The 23,137-nt window shown below is 39.8% G+C and overlaps 1 protein-coding gene across 3 annotated transcripts; it reads left to right on the top strand.

Annotated features, from left to right (window-relative positions):
- The first annotated feature begins 2,906 nt into the window (after positions 1-2,906).
- On the top strand, positions 2,907-19,468 carry clta (clathrin, light chain A). Of its 3 annotated transcripts, XM_061679795.1 has the most exons (7): positions 2,907-3,202; positions 4,119-4,147; positions 6,893-7,010; positions 9,084-9,195; positions 11,442-11,495; positions 15,887-15,922; positions 18,528-19,468. In XM_061679795.1, exons 1-7 carry the CDS (start codon positions 3,025-3,027, stop codon positions 18,697-18,699), a joined length of 699 nt encoding a protein of 232 aa, XP_061535779.1. In that variant the 5' UTR covers positions 2,907-3,024; the 3' UTR covers positions 18,700-19,468. The 3 variants fall into 3 exon arrangements, with proteins under 3 accessions (XP_061535779.1, XP_061535780.1, XP_061535781.1); XM_061679796.1 differs by lacking the exon at positions 15,887-15,922; XM_061679797.1 differs by lacking the exons at positions 11,442-11,495; positions 15,887-15,922 and having other exon boundaries at positions 2,910-3,202.
- The last annotated feature ends 3,669 nt before the right edge of the window (positions 19,469-23,137 follow it).

The raw sequence follows: 23,137 nt of genomic DNA on the forward strand, positions 1-23,137 counted from the left end.
CTTTGTCCAAAACAAGCAGTGGCAGACAAAACAGGTCAAATAAAAAAATAAATAATAATAATAATAATATTTGGAGGACTACTTTTACTTGAGTCCTATTACAACCCCAATTCCAATTAAGTTGGGACGTTGTGTTAAACATAAATACATCAATTCACTTGCATGTATCCGCAGACACACACCCCTTGGACTCTTTAACTGTGTGTGGGGTCACGGACTTACTGCGACAAATAACTCATGAATAGACAAATCGCTTGTGTATCCCCTCACTTATACCCTCGTCCTGTGGACTTTTATGATTCACATAATTAATGCCACCAGACTTCAGTTGTACAGCCGGGTTCACGACCCTTTTCTTGCTTCTTCTCCTGTCCTTCCTTCACAGGGTGTAGCACTACAGCCCCATGCAACACTCATATTTAATGCTTCATTGTTGTACAACAGGCCAGTCTAGTACCCGCAATCTTTTACTACAAAGCCACGCTGTTGTAACACGTGCAGAAGGTGGTTTGGCATTGTATTGCTGAACTAAGCAGGGGCGTCCATGAAAAAGGCGTTGCTTGGATGGCAGCATATGTTTCTCCAAAACCTGTATGTACCTTTCACAATTAATGGTGCCTTCACAGATGTGTAAGTTACCCATGCCATTGGCACTAACAAAGCCCCATACTATCACAGATGCTGGCTTTTGAACTTTGCGTCCATAACAGTCCGGATGGTTCTTTTCCTCTTTGGCCCGGAGGACACGACATCCACAATTTCCAAAAACAATTTGAAATGTGGACTCGTCGGACCACAGAACACTTTTCCACTTTGCATCAGTCCATCTTAGATGAGCTCGGGCCCAGAGAAGCCGGCGGCGTTTCTGGGTGTTGTTGATAAATGGCTTTTGCGTTGCATAGTAGAGTTTCAAGTTGCACTTACGGTTGTAGTGCCGAACTGTATTTACTGACATTGGTTTTCTGAAGTGTTCCTGAGCCCATGTGGTGATATCCTTGACACATTGATGTCGGTTTTTGATGCAGTGCCGCCAGACGGATCGAACGTCACGGGCATTCAATGTTGGTTTTCGGCCTTGCCGCTTACATGCAGTGGTTTCTCCAGATTCTCTGAACCTTTTGATAATGATATAGACCGTAGATGATGAAATCCCTGAATTCCTTGCAATTGTACGTTGAGGAACATTGTCCTTAAATTGTTCCGCTATTTTCTCACACACTTGTTCACAAAGAGGTGAACCTCGTCCCATCTTTGCTTGTCAATGACTGAGCAATTCAGGGAAGCACCTTTTATACCCAATCATGGCACCCACCTGTTCCCAATTAGCCTGTTCACCTGTGGGATGTTCCAAACAGGTGTTTGATGAGCATTCCTCAACTTTCTCAGTCTTTTTTGCCACCTGTCCCAACTTTTTTGGAACATGTTGCAGCCATAAAATTCTAAGTTAAACAAAGACAATCAGGTTTATCAGTTTGAACATAAAATATCTTGTCTTTGTAGTTTATTCAATTAAATATAGGTTGAACATGATTCATTGAAATCATTGTATTCTGTTTTTATTTGTTTAACACAACATCCCAACTTCATTGGAATTGGGGTTGCAGATAATGTAATGATTCACTTCTCTCATCTTGTTTACAATTAGTGACTTGTCTTTTGTCTTTGTTTCTCTCTCTCCCTTCTAGAAACTTTGTTCTGTTCGACTGATCAAGTCTGATTCCCAATAAACCTCAATTATAATACCACAGCGGAAGCTTACAAACTCCACTGTGGCACACCGCCATGAAAGGGGTACAGATTTTCCATTCTGCTTGACCTAACAGCCGAACAGGACAAAAAAAGAGACAAATTAAGCAGGCAATCCTTTCAGTAAGAGCTCTCTCGCTCTCTCGCTCTCTCTCTCTCTCTCTCTCTCTCTCTCTCTCTCTCTCCCCCCCCCCCCGGGAGCGTGCAGGAGGAGGATATTGCAGGCGACTTTCAACCATTAAAACGTGCATTCGTGCAAGTGCGACTAGATTATTTTTTTAATCGCACAAAATGGACAAAAAAAGGTCGCATATGCGACCAATTTGGTCGCAGTCTTGACCCATGGTTATTCATTGGCAAGAAACCACAGATGTTGCAGCTTCGCTTGTCCTTGAGTTCAAGAATGAGGTACATCTCGACTGAATCTGAGTAATCAAGGTGCCATATTACTAGCCCCCTTCACATTGTGTTGGCGTTTTTGTGCTGCAAGTTTGAATTTTATAGGTAGTAAAAAGAACACCCACAAATCTAATGAAGTCTTGAAATAAGTTGACGGTTAATTAAGATGGGAAATAATGCAGGAACGTATTAAATCTATAGAATAATGTTATTGTGTATTTCAAATTTCATACCAATAGGCTGGTAGTTAGGCAGGATGCTAAGACGTCCAAATAATATGGCTAAGTGATATTGGTCCTTATGTAATTTCTGGATTTGACAGTGTTGAATGATTTTCATATTTTTTTTTTAATCAAAGTTGTGACAGCACGCAGAGTAGTGTTGTTTCGTTCATAATAATAATCTCCCCACTTTTCCTAATTAACAATACATGATAACAACAACGCATAGTCCTTCGGTGAACGTGTTGAGTGAACGTGAACCTCAGGAATGGATCATTAAATGAATGAGGAAGCACTTGAATGAGTTTGTGAAAAAGAACTGAACGATTCGGTGAACGAATCTTTTTAATGAACTGATTCGAATGATTCAGTACGCTCAAAAGAACTGCCGTGCCCATCACGAACGCACAGGTCACGAGCACTGCATCTGGGTGGGCATTCGTATTTGATTGGACACTGGATCAGTCACGGGTTCTCCGATTGGTTCTAACTTCAATCAGTCATATTTCATGGCTTTTCATTTGCTACGGGTTAATTTCCGTTTGTCTCGAAGTTTCTTTTTTTCCCCTCGCGTGTCCTTCCCTTTCAGCTGATTGCTCTTTGGTCAAGATCTACACTTTTTGAATATTTGTAAATTTTCGACAGATACAAAGACAACATGGATGATTTTGACATGCTCAACTCACCGGCTACTGGAAACGGGGTGGGCTCAGAGGAGGACCCTGCTGCGGCTTTTTTGGCCCAACAAGAGAGCGAAATCGCGGGGATCGAAAACGACGAAGGCTTCAGCATCCTGGACAGTGGAGAGGTCCCTTCGTCGTTGGCAGATTCCAACGGTGGGTGACTGCCGCCTTAAACTGAGGACAGTTTGCTCTCACATCCTTGATAAAAGTTGATTAAATCCTGTCCTGCAGTCAAGCATTAGCCGTGTTAAGCTAACCTGACACTCTTCCCCTGACAACACACAACCACTAATAAGGATGAGAAACGTTAAACATGACTTTTAAATTTTTTTTTTTTTTTTTTTACTTATTTATTTTTTTAAAGTAAGGGCCTTGTGTACTAGTCACATCTTAAGTGGGGAGTGAAATGAATTAAGCCGTGTTACTGTCGTGAATCATTGCCAACTGTGGGCCCGTGAAGCCCTTTGAGACTAGTGATTAAGGGATATACAAATAAACTGGACTTGACTGTTAGCCTGCTAACAAAACTGTGACGACCATGCCCCCCTCGGTAGCATTCAAAATTGCCTTTAAAAAAAGTATTATTATATAATTTTTTTTTTCTTAAAAAAAAAAAAAAAAAGCTTTGCGTGTTAGCATTTATATTTAATTTTACAAAATTAATTATTCCTCCAAAACTCCAGCTAATCCTCAAATCTGCCCTTCAGTGTGCTGTATGTTCTTGGGATAATATCGACGAATTTGTAGCAAGTCTGCATTCACAATAAAGACGTTTGATATGAAATAAAAATTTTATACGGTGTATAGTAATAAAATCACAAATTACATAATTATTGAACGTTGAGCCCATATTGCTAGCTCAGAATTGTCACGTTAGTGAAAAGAGAAAATATTAGATTTTACGCTAGTGGCCTAAAACAAGGTCTTTAATTGGATCGTATGTCTGTGCACTTCACTGATCATATTTCTGCAGAGGTGTTGACACTCATCTAGGTTAGAAGAACATTGTGTCTGTCTGCATGATATGTCTGCTTGGTTTCTAATGGAACATTTCCTGTTGTCTTTGTAGATGGTGCTGTCAATGGAGAGTTCCATGGGGTAACTAATCTTCACATTATTTTCAAAGATTATCACTCTTATTTTTGTGGGTTTTTTTTTTTTTTTTTTTTTTTTTTTTTTTATAATAAACAACTCCAGATCAGCAAATGTTTGATGGTTTTGGCATTAGAGTTGGGCATCGAGAATCGAGAACCGATTGGTAACGGGAGTAACGTTCCGGTTCTCCCGGAATCGTTCAAATTGAAAAATTTTGGTTCCCCATTTCGATGCCTACAGTCCACCCACCCCGAAGAAGAAGTGGCGAAAACCAATGAAGAAGCGGCGAAAACCAATGAAGAAGAATGCGCACAAAGACGTGCTTGTGCCCAACGGCGGCGAACAAAAGTGTGTTTTAGCTTGGTTAAAATAAATGACCAGTCGCCTCAGTGCAACACATGGAATAAGATTATATTGTGCAAAGGAGGCTTTCAGATGGGTAGCGTCTGACGCGCGCCGAGCCTAAGACGACACCGCGCGGAGCTTCAGTCAAGTTAATTCTCAGTCAAGTTAATTCTCAGTCAACTGGGTGAGTGAAACAATAAAATGCGTCTATGCCAACATTGAGACGGCTAACAAGGTAAATGCACTTTTTATTTTTATTTTTTTTGCACTGATGGTTTTTAGCGTTTATTTTAGTCTTCAAACCATTGTAACTGCCGATGACAGAAAAACAAGCTTAACATTGATCTTAAACGTCACCGTAGCAACTTTGCATCACAATGAATTGGGACAAAATTCACATAAACGTCTCATAGTATCACAAGCACTAACCTTGCATCATTGGTGAAAATCGGGAAAGGAATCAGCGTTTTATAGCAATTAGTCCCATCCATTAAAATGTTTTTTTCAACAAATTGCCAGTGAAGTTACTTTTCGTGTCAAAATGCTGTTCCGTTGCGTACCCTTCAAAATAAAAGGCTACAAGCTTAAAACAGGAAGTAATTCCTGAATTTTACCAGGTTCTTTATCTCTCATGATAATTCTGGTAATTGCATGCAGTCACACAATTACCACAATTCCCCCAGGTAGTACCATAAGTACTGTTCTGATAGGATCACTACATTAAAGATTGCAACAGCTACATAAAAATCATACCAGCTTTGACAGTGGCACCATCTGCCGATCAGTTCGACAAAGTACGTACTGACACCATGAACAAGGGGCACTCGTTCCTCTTATCATATTTATTATGAGAAATACACAATTTGAATTAAAATTTTAATACAAGCCTTGTTTGTTTTTTGGTACAATTCATTCAAATTTAAAATAAATTGACAATAGAAATGTGCAATGAACTATACTGCTTGGTGGATGTGGTTCTGTAGTCTGTTTTCATGCATCTCAGAAGTGGATAATGATAATTCATGTACTGTAATTATGTACAATCATTTATTCAAAGAACATGATTGCTAGGCCTGTCACGATAAAAAAATTTTTAAGACGATATAGTTTTCCAAAAACTATCACGATGTACGCTCATGTTTTTTTTTTGTCTTTCAAATCATGAAAAATAAGGCCCACCCTAATTTTATTTTATTGTGATTTTTATTTACTTTCTAATTTCTCTATTAAATAGTTTTTCTTTACTCTGTGATATGGATCCCCCTGGGTCTGAAATAAAGAGCTGCAAGACTAGCATGGTTTACGTGGCACCTTCTATTCAGATTGTAAACTGTTTAGAAGCCGAAACCGAAAGAAAACGCTTCATATAAACACCTCAATCAGAATAAACAGGCCGTGCCGCCTGACGAGAGACCTTCAATAGAAATGATTTCAATCGGAATGACGAAAAAAAGTCCATGTAAACCCAGCTACTTTGTGGTTGGTAGCCAGGAGATTAGCCCTTCACCTGTCAATCAAATATCCATTGATGTTTGCTGCCGTCAACTACTGGCTGAATAACGTGTGTCACTAAGGTTGTGTTTAATAAACTGTTAACGTTCCCATGTTTGTGTTAATTAGAGACTAACACGCACAGCAACGCGCAGCGAAACGCTGATGTTTTAAATAACAACGCAGCAGTGGGGTGAGCTGTTGAGCTCAACTCACTAGGTCCTTAGCTGGCAGGGTAGCTTGTTAGCTCGCAACAACAAACAGTTAACTTCCCCTTAATCTCTTAAGTGTCTCCGTTGTGTGAATCTACCCGCTGCGCATGGAGCAACGCTGTGGAGTATTGCACGCAGTCAACACCGGCAAGTGTGTACCGATCTGCCGGCCTTCCATGAACCCACTAGCTGCTAATGACACAGCCGTCCAACTCTGTCAGCTCATCACAATGATAAATTATCGAGTCCGGAAAAACTATCATGTCCATTTTATCTATCGAATAATAAGTCGATATAGTGATTATCATGGCAGGCCTAATGATTGCTTTTAAAACCCTTTGTTCTTGTTAATGTAAAGTTTGCCCTCATGAAGTAAAACTTACACTTCTGTATATACTTTCATTCACTTTGTTTGAAATATATCTGGCTGCTCGAACCTTCCCAATTTCCCTTTCCTTTGCTGTCATTGCAACATTGCTGCTTTTTGCACTGTCAGGACTTCCTTTGGTCAGTAAGTAAAGAACAATAAATGGCACTAATAATGTTTTTGAGAGAGCCAGCAACGTACACTTTGCAAAGTGGATCGGTGCCAGGGACAGAAACTGCAAGAAATAGGACTGGAACTCTGGCATCTTTGTTGGAGTGATTAGAATTGCAAGAAAGTATTGGTTGTCACTACTATGTATATCATGTTTCTTAGGAAAGCAACGGCCCATCTGATGCCTATGCAGCAATTTCCAATGCAGACCGCCTGCAGGCAGAACCTGAAAGCCTTCGCAAATGGAGGGAGGAGCAAAGAGATAGACTGGAGATGCTTGGTAAGCCCAGAAGAAGAGGCGCGCAATTATCTAAATCAACGAGTGTTAATTCCAGCCTAGATGTTTAACTTGTCAGTCAGTGCAAAACTTAAAACACGGAAACAAATTACACTTCATTCCTCAATGCCAACCTGTCAATTTTTGCACTAAACAAAAGATAATTGTTGCATTTAATAGATTGTAACCAGACTTTATAATGCCTATAAACACCTTAATCTGACCTTGTTAGACTTTTCTGTGTTAAAACCATTGGATTGGAAACAAATGGTGGAGGCAGACAAACCTTGGCCAAAGATTTGAGTTGTATGCAATGCATGTAACAAACTCTCAGTATCCCGATTAATTTGTGCAAAATATACTCCGTCATTTGTCTGTCACACTACCTTAACAAGCCTGCATTTTCCTGTGTCGCTATTCTATTTAAATACCACGATCTGGAATGGGAACCTGCTAATTTTCCTCCTTGGAAAGTCATGTCAGAGATGGAACAAAGGCGAGTTGTCACCTGAGTGTTAGGATAGTCATAATGCTGGCCTCGGAATGTGAAGTTGAACCACCTGACTCACTCCTCCTACCCCATTGTTGTTAGGATAGTCATAATGCTGGCCTCGGAATGTGAAGTTGAACCACCTGACTCACTCCTCCTACCCCATTGTGTTGAAAGCATTGTCGTTGTCACACCAGAAGCTGGCGCTAATGTCTTGATTATCTGGTTGAAAGAGGTTGAGTTTTGAGGATAAAAAATGAAAAGGCAGTTGGTCCTGTGGGGGTATGGAAGCATCTAGGAGAGGTGGCTGTGGAGTTTTGGATCAGCTTGTTCAATAGAATTCTCGCGGGCAAGAAGATGCCTGAGAAATGGCAGAAAATTGAGTATTGAATCCTATAGAGGAATAAAGTTGATGAGCCACACAGTGAAGTTATAGGAATGAGTATTGGAGGCTAGACTCAGGACAGAAGTGAGTATTTGCGAGCAACAGTATAGTTTCATGCCTAGAAAGAGTACCCCAGATATATTATTTGTCTTGAGGGTGTTGATGGAAAAGTACAGACAAGGTCAGAAGGAGCTAGAGAAAGCCTATGACAGAGTACCTAGAGAGGAACTGTGGTACTACATGCGGATGTTTGGAGTGGCGGAGAAGTATGTTACAATAGTACAGGACATGTATGAGGGCAGCAGAAAAGTGGTGAGGTGTGCTGTAGGTGTGACAGACGAATTTAAGGTGGAGGTGGGACTGCATCAGGGATCAGACCTGAGCACCTTCCTGTTTGCAGTGACGATTTATAGACTGATAGTTGGCTGACAGTGACAAAAGGTAATTGCTCTTAAAAATATGTATTTGAATTATTTTCTAAAAAGAAAACATCACCGATACAATAGTCTATTGTGATAGTTTTGGGAAAATTTGCTATTGTGGCAGGCCTAAATGTAATGTATTGAGAGAGACCAAGAGCAATGGATAACACAAGAATATTGTACAAACAGTATAGAAAATAGTTCTCATTGTTCTTGCCCTTATTGTGAAATGCAGCCCAACGTTTATTACCAGGACATATATGAGAGAATGTTACACAGTTGTGCTCATATGTTTGATTACCGGGCAGAATTTATAAAATGTGTACAATTCTTAATTATGCTCTAATATCATTATATTAGTGGCATTTAAAAAAAACAACAACACAATACTATCGTTTATCATGAGTTTTAGAGAAAATATATTCTAACAAAAACATTGCTATCTTGGCAGGCCTAAACACAATATATTGAAAGGGAGCAATGAGAACAAAAATATTGTACGAACTGTATAAAAGAGCGTAACAACTACAATAAAAATTTGCAATATAGCAGGACTGCGAAGCAAGAACCGTGATAGAGCGGAGGATTACTGTTTCGTATCTGTGATGATAAATTGCAGGGATTCATTGTTTTAGGGCTGGGACTCATTGGTTCCATGACGTGTGCATCCGCATAGTTTCAAGTGTAAATGATCTATGCCTGTACTTCCCAGATTGGTTAAATATCTGGTCAAATCCCTTCACTAAATCTGATCTCTATGTTCTTTACTTCCTGGCCAGATGATAACTCTCGTAAGCAGGAGTCTGAATGGAAGACAAAGGCCAAGGTGGAACTGGAGGAGTGGCATGCCAGACAAAATGAGCAACTGGAGAAAACCAAAGCCAATAACAGGTACTGGCTTCAAAGATTGCTTACAACTCGGGCGATCTTATTGGTCATCACAATAACTACGTGTACATGTAAGGTTAACTTCACTTATCCCCTTAGAAATTGTGAGAAGTGTTTGAGGAGACTAACGTCCTTAGCTGTAAGCCGCTATATATATTTTTTAAGATAATGCAGCGGTACCTTGAGATATGAGCATCTTGACTTATGAGTTTTTCAAGACACAAGCTGTCACTTGACCAATTTTTTTGTTTTGAGACAAGCAAAATTTGAGATCTGAGTGCGCTTCAGACTCTTACCACTTGATGGCGGCAGCACATTTCACATCCAGCCACCATCCCTTCACATTGGTTTCCTTGCAGTTGGAGGATAGTAACAGTAATGTGCTATTAAGTTGGTTTGCCAATTGACCACAGAACAACAAGGAATGACAATACATTAGGTACAATTGTTTTGTACTCACAATTTCCATGTTTGAGGGTTATGTGGACAGTGATTCCTCTGTGTATTTTTATACTGTATGGTACCGCTGAGTGCAATTTGTTTTGGGCAAAAAAAATACATTTATAAAAAAAAAAGAGGAAAAGCAGAAAATCACTTCTTCAGTTGGGAAAGATGCTTTGAAATTCAGTGGGTACAGAAAGTTTTCAGACCCCCCCTTAAATTTTTCACTCTTTATATTGCAGCCATTTTTTAACATAATTTACGTTAAAAAAAATTTCCTCGTTAATGTACACACAGCACCCCATATTGACAGAAAAAAAAGTAATTGTTGAAATTTTTGCGGATTGATTAAAAAAGAAAAACTGAAATATCACACAGCCATAAGTATTCAGACCCTTTGCTGTGACACTCATATATTCAATTCGGGTGCTGTCCATTTCTTCTGATCATCCTTAAAATTGTTCTACACCTTCATTGGAGTCCAGCTTTGTTTGATTATACTGACTGGACTTGATTAGGAAAGCCACACCCCTGTCTAGATAAGACCTTACAGCTCACAGTGCATGTCAGAGCAAATGAGAATCATGAGGTCAAAGAAGCTGCCTGAAGAGCTCAGAGACAGAATTGTGGCAAGGCACAGATCTGGCCAAGGTTACAAAAAAATGTCTGCTGCACTTAGGGTTCCTAAGAGCACAGTAACCGCCATAATCCTGAAATGGAAGACATTTGGGACGATCAGAACCCTTCCTAGAGCTGGCCGTCCAGCCAAACTGAGCAACGGGGGGAGAAGAGCCTTGGTGAGGGAGGTAAATACCGAAGGAGTGGATTCAGAACAACTCTGTGACTGTTTTTGAATGGCCCAGCCACAGCGCTGACTTAAACCCAATTGAGCATCTCTGGAAAGACCTGAAAATGGCTGTCCACCAACGTTCACCATCCAACCTGACAGAACTGGAGAGGATCTGCAAGGAGGAAGGACAGATGATCCCCAAATCCTCGTGTGGAAAAACTTGCACCATGGCTGTATTAGCTCAAAAGGGTGCTTCTACTAAATACTGAGCAAAGGGTCTGAATACTTATAGCTGTGTGATATTTCAGTTTTTCTTTTTTAATAAATCTGCAAAAATTTCAACAATTCAATTTTTTTTCTGTCAATATGGGGTGCTGTGTCTACAGTAATGTGGAAAAAAAAAACTTCAATTATTTTAGCAAATGGCTGCAATATAAAAAAGAGTGAAAAATTTAAGGGGGTCTGAATACTTTCCGTACCCACTTTGTGTGTTGAGAAACGAGCGTGGTCACGGAACATATTAAACACCTATCTCAAGGCACCAATGTATCGTACTATGAGTTTGAAAGTACATTCGTGTTTTGAGGTCATAGAAGTATATTTAGGGTTTGACCTATGGAAGTGTCAATAGAAAGGTGTGTACCTTTTTTACCGTTTGCTATTTGGTGAATTTCTTGGTCCCTCACCCCTGCAAATAATGAAAGTTGACTGTATATGGTATTGTAGTATTCATTACAAACATTTCCGAGTTTAAAATAGTACAGCACCAGCCAACCATAGAAAACTACGATGAAAATATTCAACTGTCTTGTACCATATGACATTTATGGCCAATCAAATTGAATGTGGTGTCTCTGAGTCACATTCTAATCAACATTAATTTCAAAGCCCAAGACCATTATGCCACATTGATTGTACTGTACTATAATACTTGTTTCCATCCTCTTCTCCGTTTTATTGCTCTCTCTTTTCTCTCTGCCCCTTTGCTGCTCTGTCGCGTGGGCGGATGTTTGTCCAGGGTGCTCGACGAAGACTTCTACAAGCAGCCCTTCTCTGAGCTCATTGGTTATGTGTATGTTGCTCCAGCTAACATCATTTGTTCTTATTTGTGCTTTTTAAGTTTTTTTTTTTCTTTCTTTTTTTCATTTTCAACCACAATCCAACCATGTGGTATCATATTAATCTCATGAGTGAGGACATCGTAGTTTTTCATCAGTCTTTATCCCATCCAGCATAGCTCAGCATCATTGCGCTTGTCATCAAGATTGTACATGAGAGGAATGCTACTTACTGCATGCAATTGTGGGTGCAAGTTATCACTCATTCACTTTGATACTTGTAAAGCAATTGTTTTAGTTTAGCCAAAAGGGAAAAAAAGAAAAACCCTTGTCGCTCGTTTTTTAAATTTATTATTATTATTTTTTTTAAATTACTTCTTAAGAATGGAATTGGCCCCAAATTAATTTACTAAATAGTCTTATTTAGGATGTTTTGAAGCAGTTGTGTTCTAATATTAGTCAAACTCTTTATCTGATGCTGTTTACTTAAATCTATGAAGTATTTATTCTCCTCCAAAAAAAGGACGGGCGTGGGGGTCCTGCGTCCGACATTACCGTCCAGTACGGCGCTGTGTACGGCCACCGTGATGAAAATTTCATCAATGAATTTGGGGGGCAAACTTTGGAAATATAGAAATTCAGACAAATTGTTCTAAAGTTAATTTCTATAGGTTGGCAGCTCTGCATCTTCTCACCTACGGTGCCTGACCCATGTTTGTCTTTTCACGACCACGAGTGTGCGACTTCACAAGAATGTGATTTATTTACTAACAAAACCCGACAGAGTTGGTAAATATTCAGCTATGACAAGCTACACAGAGCTGATGGCGGACGTGCGACTCAAGCAACTCTTGCGTCATTGTTGGTATCCCACCTTATGTTGCCATCATACACTGTTGCCACCAACGTTAACGCATCATCATCATCACGAAATCATGTTCCATCACACTAACGTATTATGCTGTCATGGACTAAATTTGTATAATACGGTGCCATTCGTCAGCATTAGCTGCAAATGGCTAGCAGCTACAGGCAAGTGCCCAGTCGGCTGGTGACGGCTGGCGAACTACTTTTCACAGGCACTATTATAGACAAAAATGAATCTGCACTCTTACCTTTTGATGCTGAAAGTCTGACACAGTTTCAGTTTCTAGTGATCCATTTTTAATAAACCAGGCTTACTCCGCTACAGCAGGCAAAGTAGTACAGATGCTACAGTAGTTTCAACATCACTTCCGGTCTGTGGCTGACAACGACATGGTGGCCCCCATACCTTGATGAATTATTCCATTTAATTCTTATTCCACAATCGCAATATTAACCAGTGTATCGTGTTTTGTCTAGTGCTGCAAAATACAATGTATTCTCGCCCCCCCCCCAAAATGGGTTGGCTTAGTTCTTGAACTTTTTAGCTTTGATTGCCTGAGTTACATCTTCCTTGCATGACATCTTTTATAATTTGGGGACCCACAAAACAACCAATATCCTCACTATTAGGTGGCTTTGGCTCAGTTGGTAGAGCGGGTTGTCCACTGAGTGAAGGATTGGCGGTTTGAATCCCGGCTCCGGCTGTCCACTGTCAAACTGTCGTTGGGAAAGACTGAACACTAAAATGCCTCGAAGTCAGCATTGTAAAAGAGAAACTGTTCTCAATCCGCAATATGCATGTGACCATACCTGGAAAACAGTTCAGCTCTTTTGCTGTGTATGCTACGTTAACGACTATTACTATGGTTTGATTACATGATTGAGTGAAGCTGAACTTGCTAAAATTGTTTTCTTTATGGCTGTCTTCTGACAAAAGGTAAATACATGTAAATCATTAATTTATAAATAAATTGTAGGGGAGGGCAATGCAAATTCACACATATATAGCGCATTTCATACACAAGGTAACTCAATGTGCTTTACAAGATTAAAAGCTTTTAAAAACAGCTAAATAATTTTTTTTAAAACTACAGAAAAATGTAAGACCGCTTACTAAAAGAACATACAGTGCAAGAATGTTGTAGACGTTTAAAGTTTGTACAGTTGCTTTGTCACGGCCCTCTTTGCCACTCACGTGCTTAGACCCGAATGCTGAAATATGTTGCGCATATCCTGGATAGGAAATTATTATTATTGATTAGAAAAAAAATTAACTTCAAGTCATACAGTGGACAAAGTCTAACATTTCAGTCTATTTCCTGTATTTCTTCAAGTAGTGGGTCTCACTTAATAGTTGCTGTGTGTCATCCTCTGATTTCCCCTCAGGAACTGGTAATCACTAATTGTAATTGCCTCAGTTGGTAGATGCCAACGTTTACACACAGCCATGCATACGTAGTCCGTTTAAACTTAGTTGCTTAACAAAACAACACCGATTGAAGAACATAAGATGTCTCTCAGATGAAATAGTGTGTAAACTTACTGCTTGTTGTAAATGACGATTTTACAATTAGTTTGTAGTTCAGAGCATTATGAAACTTATTTTTTCAGTCTATTTTTTTTCGTCTTGTTTCTCTGCATTTCCAGGCCACTATGTGTGAAAATGGAAACGCATTAATTGAATGTACCAACAATATCAGATTGAGACTTGGGCTATGTTCACACTGCAGGTCAATTCATACATACATATATATACATACATATATATATACATATATATATATATATATATATACATACATATATATATATATATACATATATATATATATATATATATATATATGTATATATATATGTATATATATATATATATATATATATATATACATATATATATATATATATATATATATGTATATATATGTATATATATATATATATGTATATATATGTATATATATATATATATATATATATATATATATATATATCTCTCTCTCTCTCTCTCTCTCTCTCTCTCTCTCTCTCTCTCTCAGATTCTTTCATGGCAGTGTGAACAGTACAATTCCAATGTTTTCATACGTGGCTATAAATCGGATATGTAACTGAACCGAATTTGGGCTACACGATATATTATTTGAGCATTGCCATCGCAATGTATGTGTGCGCAATACTCACATCGCAGGATCCACTGCGATATTGATGTAATTAATATGGACTGAATCAACTGTAACATAACAACAGACCATCGTAAGGACCTGTTTGTCCATGCAAATAAGATTAGCACAGAATTTACGGTAAATGTACCCCAGCTGCATTTCCTATATCACTCTTCAGATTGAAGCTAACGCCCGTCCCAACAGATTACATTTGGGGGGACAGGGAGGGGTGGAGAGCTATGGCTACTCTGAAGAGACGAACTTCAGGTGTACACAACAATGTGTCATTTAATCTAATGCACTCAAATATGGAAATATGAATGACAAATGTTTTTTAAGTCACAATGTCATTTGTTTCCCTTTATGATAAATATCAGAAACTGTTGGCTCCGGTTGCACAAAATCTTTGATATGACCACAAATGCGTTATGGTGAGACCTACGCGAGGGCCTGTATTTTCCTCCATCAACACGGTGCCTCGCGGTTGCGGCCACGCGTAATGTGACATCCTGTTTTGTGTTCATGCGTGTGACGTCACGGGCGCGTTCTATCCTCAGTGGGAGTCGCGTTTGTTTTTATAATGTGAACAACTACATAAAAAGATTGGATTTAACAAAATCAAATCAGAATTGGGCATCTTGCCCTGCAGTGTGAACGTAGCCTTAGAGCAAAGATTTTTACACAACTGCTTCAAACAGGACATTGACCTGTGCAGCCTTTGCTTTTACAGTCTGTTGGCTTCAATACTCTTCAGCCTGCATTGTGATGTGCATACTTACCTTTTTTAATGAATACAGCTCTGAGCAGTGGCTAATTGGCAGTAATTTGTCATTGTCATTTATAATAATAACTAAATTTTGTAGGTTTTTGTAACTGTATTTTGTAAGTTTTTTTTCCTTTTCCTTTTTTTGTAAATGTATTAGTATGCGCACCTCAATGCCGTATACCGGTAAGTACACAGAATTACCTGTCAGCAATGGAACAAATAGCAATTTTGAAATCAGGTATCCAACTAATTTGCACAGGTAGTGTTAAACAACAATGTAGATTTGCTTATTTTAGTGTTTTGCTTTGACCTGCCTTTTTAATCAGTTTCCCTCCATCATGGAAACCACAGTGTCCTTGTGTGTAGCAAACAAATGACAAAGATGAGCTTCCCAATAAGCAAACTGAAGGCTGCTCACTGATCATGCTGTAACTTTAGAATGGCTGAGAGAGAAAAAAAAAAAAAAAGCACTTTTTGCATGATGGCTTAAAACATCTACATTGGTCATTTTTTTGGGTTGTCTTTCATTTTGGCTCCCTCCCTTTTTTCTCTTATAAATTCTGACCTGTGAAACTATTTTTCCCTCCTTTCTTTTCTATGCACCTTAAAGCACACACATTAACCATCCTTGCTACCGCCTCGACCAGTTAAGTAACAAAACCAAATGTCCATTTAAATTCATGGTGCTTATGGGGTGGGATTTTTGATTAAGCTTTGTGTACTAGCCCCGTACTGTATATTCCCCGGTTCAATATTTTTGTACAGTGCTGTGAAAAAGTATTGACCCCCTCCTCAAATTCGTATTTTATTTGCATAGTTTCCTTACCTTCATGTTTAAGATAATCAAACATGTAAATATCAGAGAAAGGTAACCCAAGTAAACATAAGATGCAGCTTTTAAATGGTAATTATATTTATGAAGGGGAAAAAAACTCTTCAAAGCTTCCTGACCCTGTATGAAAAACTAATGGCCCCCGAAACCTAATAACTGGTTGGGCCATCCTCAGCAGGAACAAATGTTTCTATGACTAGTAATGATTCCTTCACATCTCTGTAGATATTTTGGCCCACTCTCCTTTGCAGAATGTTTAAATTCAATCGGATTCAAGTCTGGACTTTGACTAGGCCACTCCAAAGCCATTTAGTTTTTTTAAGTCATTCAACAGTTGACTTGCTGGTGTGTTTTGGATCATTATCCTGCTGCAGAACCCAATTGCGCTTCAGAGGCTTGGGTTTGGTCAGTTAAAGTCCCATACTTCACCAAACCAACTTTTTCCTAGTGTTTGGGATGTAATATTGGCTCTGTGGTACCTCAGGAAACGTGAAATATGAATTAAAATCGTCCACACATTCCCGCATTCCTGACGTTTTCTGCCGAGAGGCCTGAAGGCAAGTCATTCGAATTTCCCAAGCTTATTTACGTCACTAGCGAAGCTCTCTGCCTTGCCTTTCTGCTCCTGAGCCAGTGCAGTCAAAATAAAAGACACGTGCTCTCATAAGTGGGTCTTCTACACGGAAGCAACCAATCAGAGGAAAGGGGGCGGTCTTAGCCTAATATGGACAAAGTGGATACAAGACTGTCAAACAGAAGTAGCTGTCAGCGAGGCCTTTTCTGTACACTCAAATGACAAAACCAAGATGCTTTTTTAAAATGAAATTTGACACTTTTATAGTAAATCCATGTTAGAGAGTCACTCTGTCGAGGTCTAAATAGCAAAAATATGGGAACTTTAATATGAACCCCAAAAATGTGATAAGCCACAGTTAAATGATGATTTAACACAGGGTAGCTTTGAATATTTTTAGCCCCCTCAAACAAGATCATTTTAAAACGACATATTTTTTTTATTATTTTTTTTTTTACATGGGTTAAGTTTTTTCGAGTATTTACATTTGTTTGATGATCCGAAACATTAAAGTGGGGAAAGCATGCAGGAATATAAGAATTTGCAAAGTGAGCCAATACTTTTTCACGCATTGTATGTATTGCCCCTTTTGTGATGTGAATTGTGTTCGTTGTGACGGTGAAGTTTGATTTGCTCCTCATTCCCATTTTGCTTTGTGATGTTGTAGTTAGTAGTTGACCTTGGAGGTTGGTGTAAATACAGTATTTGTATGTGGGTCAGGCTTAAGGTTTATCTGTTTCTACCTTAATGTTCTATAACATAGTGGCACCTATTCAAAAATGCAACTACAACTATTCCCATGTTGTGTTTAATGTACATACAGTATGTTTTAGTTTGGGAACACTATTGTTACATAACACAATTATGGTACACGTCAACTCCAACTAAATGATGCCACCGCTACAAAACACCTGCTCTCCAGCTCCATGCATGGCTAAGGCCCAGCATTGCTTCCACTCTGTGTGGACTTGGTTAAAAGCAACAAACAAAACACTCGGCAGTGGTGTTTCGTTTTAAACGGGCAGCTATAGTGATGAGAGTGTCATCGCTATAACTAGCTCCTGCAATGTCTAGAAATTAGAATCATGCAGCCACAGAATAGCTTGAAACACCAAAATAGCTTTCCACACCTACAAGTGCCACTTTTTCTTGTTGGATGTTTCATCAGTTTTTAATACAAACCTTTCTGTTGTACCCAATTACAAATACAAGTAACTGCACTGTTATGTAAAGGAAGAGTATTGGGGTAATTAAAATTCTGTTATGTCTTTCCTTGTAAGTAGAATGCTAAAATATGTGGTTTTGCTCTCTGGTAGCCTCTGCTGAACCAAATGATTGAATCAGAAATAGTCTCGTTTCTTCCAATGCGGTGCTTGCGTAAGAAGACATTGGAGGATTGTTTTTTGTTTTGTTTTTAAAGCAGAGAAATAACTGATGGCAAATAAACATACTTTAACTGTACTTCACACGTTTGTGACAATTACACATGCCATTCTCATCTATTCAGTAAAAAAATGCGTATCAAGTTCAGTTATCTAACATTAGGTTGGTACGTGTTTAAATGACCCAGAAATAAATTGTAAACGTACTTTCTGAGCCTAACTACAAACATCGACTTTCAGATTGTTGATTTCTCTCATCATGGTTCCAAGACAAAAGCTGAGCTACATTTAATATCGCTGGCAAATGAATACCCGCATTCCCATTGGGACTTGCGCTACTTGGTTATCAGCAGAGGAGTATCTCTCAGAGCCGTTAAATATTTTGTTCTCATCTGTATATCACCTTTTCTGCCTTTGACAAGTTTCTATTTTCCCCTTCCCTCCGTCCCCCTGTTGGGTGCAGGGCGGCCGAGGAGGCCATGGTTTCAGACATGGACGAGAACAACCCCGGCACGGAATGGGAGCGAGTGGCTCGCCTGTGCGACTTCAACCCCAAGTCCAGCAAGCAGGCCAAAGACGTGTCCCGCATGCGCTCCGTCCTCATCTCCCTGAAGCAGTCCCCGCTTGTGCGCTAGGCTGCGCCTTACATAATCCAAAATTAACATCAATGCAAATGCAACCAACAGCTGATGAACCACATCTGTGTTCTGAAGAAAAGGTGGCATACTCCTCTTCTGTCCATACCCATTTAGCGCGCACATCTATTTTTTTTTTTTTTTTTTTTTGTAGTGGAAGAGTACTGTATTCTTCTCGTGACAGGCCTGTTAAGATTAGCCATGGAACATCAAATCACTGATTTGTCATCATTGTCTGATTTGAAATGCAAGTCCTTGTTCGGGTCCACATAGCCAGCAGATGATACCAATCCCATCATACCATGCTGTAACACCTCAAACTTTGATTAATGGTTTTAGCCACCATTTTTTAAATATCGCATCACATTGTGATTATCCATACTTAAAATGTCCTCAGATTTTCTTTCTTTTGTTCTGTTTCAGGACCAAATAATAATAATTACAAAAAAAAAAATCCATTAAGTGTTTTTTGAAGTGTCTGTGTAGTGCCGGTTGTTGTGTTCAATCTATGCATCTCCTTGTGAAAAGCACCTCCTGTCAGGAACGGTCCAGTACATTACAATTCAAACGTGACATCTCAGTAGGTGTGTGTGTGTGTACTGTCCATGTTCACCTATGTACATATAAAGAAGGCACAATATATACAGAATATAAAACCTACATGTTGTAGAAGCTGACAGTTGTGGTTTTAGAGAGAACTAGATATTAGTCAACTGTTGTTTGACCACGCATGTCCATTGCCCACTTGTTTCAATATCAGTAAACAGTGAATCAAAACTGTTGTCCTGTTTTTCCTTTGCATTTAATTTGCAAATGATTGCCTTCGAAACTGATGCTTTATCAACGGCAACTCATATTACGAACACATCAGGTAGTTCTGGTATGAAGTGTCTGCAAGTAGGTGTCTGGTCTTCGTTAAATGTTGACCCAACTCTAGTGGCTAGCATGCCTGCCTCCCAGTTTGGGGTTCTGGCATTACTGTGTGATGTTTACATGCACTCCCCTTTACTTACCCCCCTTCCAGGAAGCATGGCGAGTGACTGGTGAGCACATCTGCCTCACAGTTCTGAGCACCCAGGTTCAAATCTGGCCATACCTGTGTGGAGTTTGGATGTTCTCCCCGTGCCTGCGTGGATTTTCTCCGGGTACTCCAGTTTCCTCCCACATCCCGAAAACATGCATGGTAGCTTAATTGAAGACTAAGTTGCCCATAGGTGTGAATGTGAGTGTGAATGGTTATGTTCCCTGTGACTGGCTGGCGACCAGTTCAGGTACTCCAGCTTTATCCCGCATTCCTAAAATGTGCATGTTAGGTTAACTGAAGCGTCTAAATTGTCTATAGTTGTGAATGTATGTTTGTCTGAACAGGTAGCTACCCTGTGATTGGTGACCAGTCCAGGGTGTACCAAAGGGACTCAGATTAAAGGTCGGGGGACAAAAACGTTCAAAATGTTGTAATGTTGTAACTCTAGAACCCCTTTACAAACCAGATTTGCCATTTCGAAGTGATTATGTAGCAGATATACAGCAGTAAAATCGCTAAATATGGTTCAGAATGTGCCTTCTGCTTTTTGCATGTAGCGCCTTCCGGTCTTCGGGCCCATCCGGCGCTGTGACGTCACACAAGCCCAACAGCCTGTTCATTCGGCGTTGTGTGCTGTTGTTCCCGTCCTTATAGATTTGTTATTGTATGATTTAGTGATTTCACGATGGTTTATTATGTAGCATTTGTTGGTACAACTGGTCCAGGCAGTGGCAATAAGAGTTTTTTTTGGCTTTCCAAGTGAAAAAGGATTACGTGTCCAGTGGATAGGGAAAGTCAATCGACGGGAAGAAACCTGGTCAGCTATGGGTGCCTAGCAAGCGTTCCAAACTCTGTGCTGATCACTTCGACCCGGTGTGTTTTGCGAAAGACTTAGCAGAAAGCGTTGGATACGTTGGTGTCGTTAGGCAGAGGCCGAAACCCGCCGCGGGGCCAACTATTTTTCCTACGGCCATCGGGACCTGAACCGCCGGCAAGGGAACTAAATCTTGGAGCCGCCATGGCAAAGCGGCGGAGACGAGAGGTGAGGATTTCCTTTTATATATCTACGACTCTATTATGGTTATTATGCACAGGGGGAGTCGGGAAAAAAAAGACCCACAAAGTTCTTTTGCCTATATGACTTTCTGTGTGGCGTCTTATAAAGCTACTTGAGTGAGGGGCACACAATATATAGGAATACTGCATAGTATGTAAAAGCTCGTGCCGTGTCACTGAAACATATATGAAAATACAGTATAACAAGTATAGTGATGCTCAAAAATATTGGCACCCCTGGGGCAACTCACGGGGGCAGCCACCTTCATCGCAGCTTGGGAAAGTTATGCCCCGGTGGAGGGGCCACTCGGGACGCGGTGGGTTCTGCGAAGAGGTCCAAGGCCCCGGCCGTCTGCAGTGCGCCTGCGCAACAGGTCGGCCATCTTTGATAGCTAGCTACGGCAAATACACTTGGACAAAATGTGTGCTTAGTGCCCGCAATATGTGGTGCGCTTGTTCCAGTAGAAAGCATTGATAGATAGATCACATTGTTTCATGATAATGACCTCGTAGTCATGTAAATTATTTTTTGCTCTGTATTTTCTTTCAAATGAGAAGTTGATTATTATCAATAATAAATAGAACAAAACCACACAAAAAAAAAACAACACAAATTAATAAATCACACCCAGTGCTGCAAATTAATGGTGTATTCACTTGAGTAATGTACTTGAATCCAAATTTTGATTGGCTGTGCTTGACGCTAGTACATTATTTGAGTACTTTTTTCAACTCCACTACATTTCAAAGACAAATATTTTTTTCTGTTGACTCCACTACATGTGTAGCGAGGTTGCAAAGTAGTCATTACCTTGACGTCTGCTGCGTATGTGTGTTTTAAACACATCGAATTTTTTTGCGCTACTGGCCAGACAGTGGTCATTAGAGAACGAAACAATCACGGTACCCGCTCTCGCATAAAACTAGAACTATTTCTCACTATCATTTCAAGTGGCGATTTATGCAGAACGGATTCGGTGCAGGCTCACAAGTGAGGCAATGAAGCTATCACGGTGGCGGTCCTAGACCACTTTTACTGAGGGGGGTCTGACTGGGACTAGGGGTTTTGTCAGAGGGGGACATTCAACTCGCTCCAAGCTATCGTGAGTTAACCTTACCGGTACCGCAACAGAAAACCAAGCAGGCCCACAGCAGAAGCCTTTTATAATAAATGTTACTCATAGACGTAAATGTTGTTCCTCTCTATTGCTTTTATCTATAGTTCAAAATTAAGAGAGAAAAAAAATCCAAGGTAGTCAGTGTTTTTTTTGTATTTTTAAAATGTGTGTAGTGCCTTGCTTTTGATATATTGTGTTCAATCGATGCATCTCCTTTTATCTCCATTTGGTTTTGTCTGTAGTGCAAAATGCAGATGAAAGCCGAATAACAATGAAGCCGACATCTCAGCCAGTTGAGACAGTTGAAGATCCTCAGAGTGACATATGCAGGCTCGGCGCATCCACAAAGCCCTGGACCATTACAAAAATGTGAGGGTTAAAGTCACTTTTGTGGGCTACAGGTTCACCAAGAGAAGACTTTGTTTTGGACAAATGCCAGTGAATCTTTTCTCGTGCACCAGACTCCACTCTGCTGTTGATCATTATCTGATCAAAATCAATGCCTTGACCTATGTAAATACTTGTTCCTTGTAGGAGCTGCACCTGCTCCCACAGACAAAGATAAAATACTACATTATTCATTCTTTTTGTAGTCCTGTTGATAGTGGAGTAACAATATTGTACATAACACTGTCAACTGTGCATGTAATATCATCTATACATGTGGTCATTGTAGGATTTGTCTGAATGTGAACACAGACTATTTGCCTGTACACCTAACTATTACACTTAACTACAGAAATACATGTGTATGTCATAACACCGGCACACCTTGGCTTCATCTGTCCGAAGAATCAGCTTCCAGAAATTGGGAGATTTATTCGTAGATGTTTTCTGGCGAGAACCGGTCGTTTAGTTATGACGTGCCGTAAAGGGCAAAACAACGTTTACCTCTCTCCACTTCATTGACCTCGGTGAGGGCAATTAACTTGCAGCTTTTAGTTCCAAAATCATATTCACCTCATAAGACAAGGTCACAAGAGACACGGTAAACAGGATATGAAACATTCTGTCATAAATTCGTGGCTTATTCAGCCGCCTGTTTCTCCCAATGAGAGCCCAAGTCGCTCTGCTTCAGACAATGCTGTTTTGGCAGCTTTTGTCCAATTGAAGCAGGAGATAAAAGGAATGGTTAAAAGGTGTTCAATAAGACTGATATAAAATAGTATCACCGACATGAAAGGAGTTGAGGCGGCGCAATAACTGTATCTTTTGTTGAATTTGCTTTACAACCACATGC

This window comes from Phycodurus eques, chromosome 6 (assembly GCF_024500275.1).
Source record: "Phycodurus eques isolate BA_2022a chromosome 6, UOR_Pequ_1.1, whole genome shotgun sequence".
NCBI lineage: Eukaryota > Metazoa > Chordata > Actinopteri > Syngnathiformes > Syngnathidae > Phycodurus > Phycodurus eques.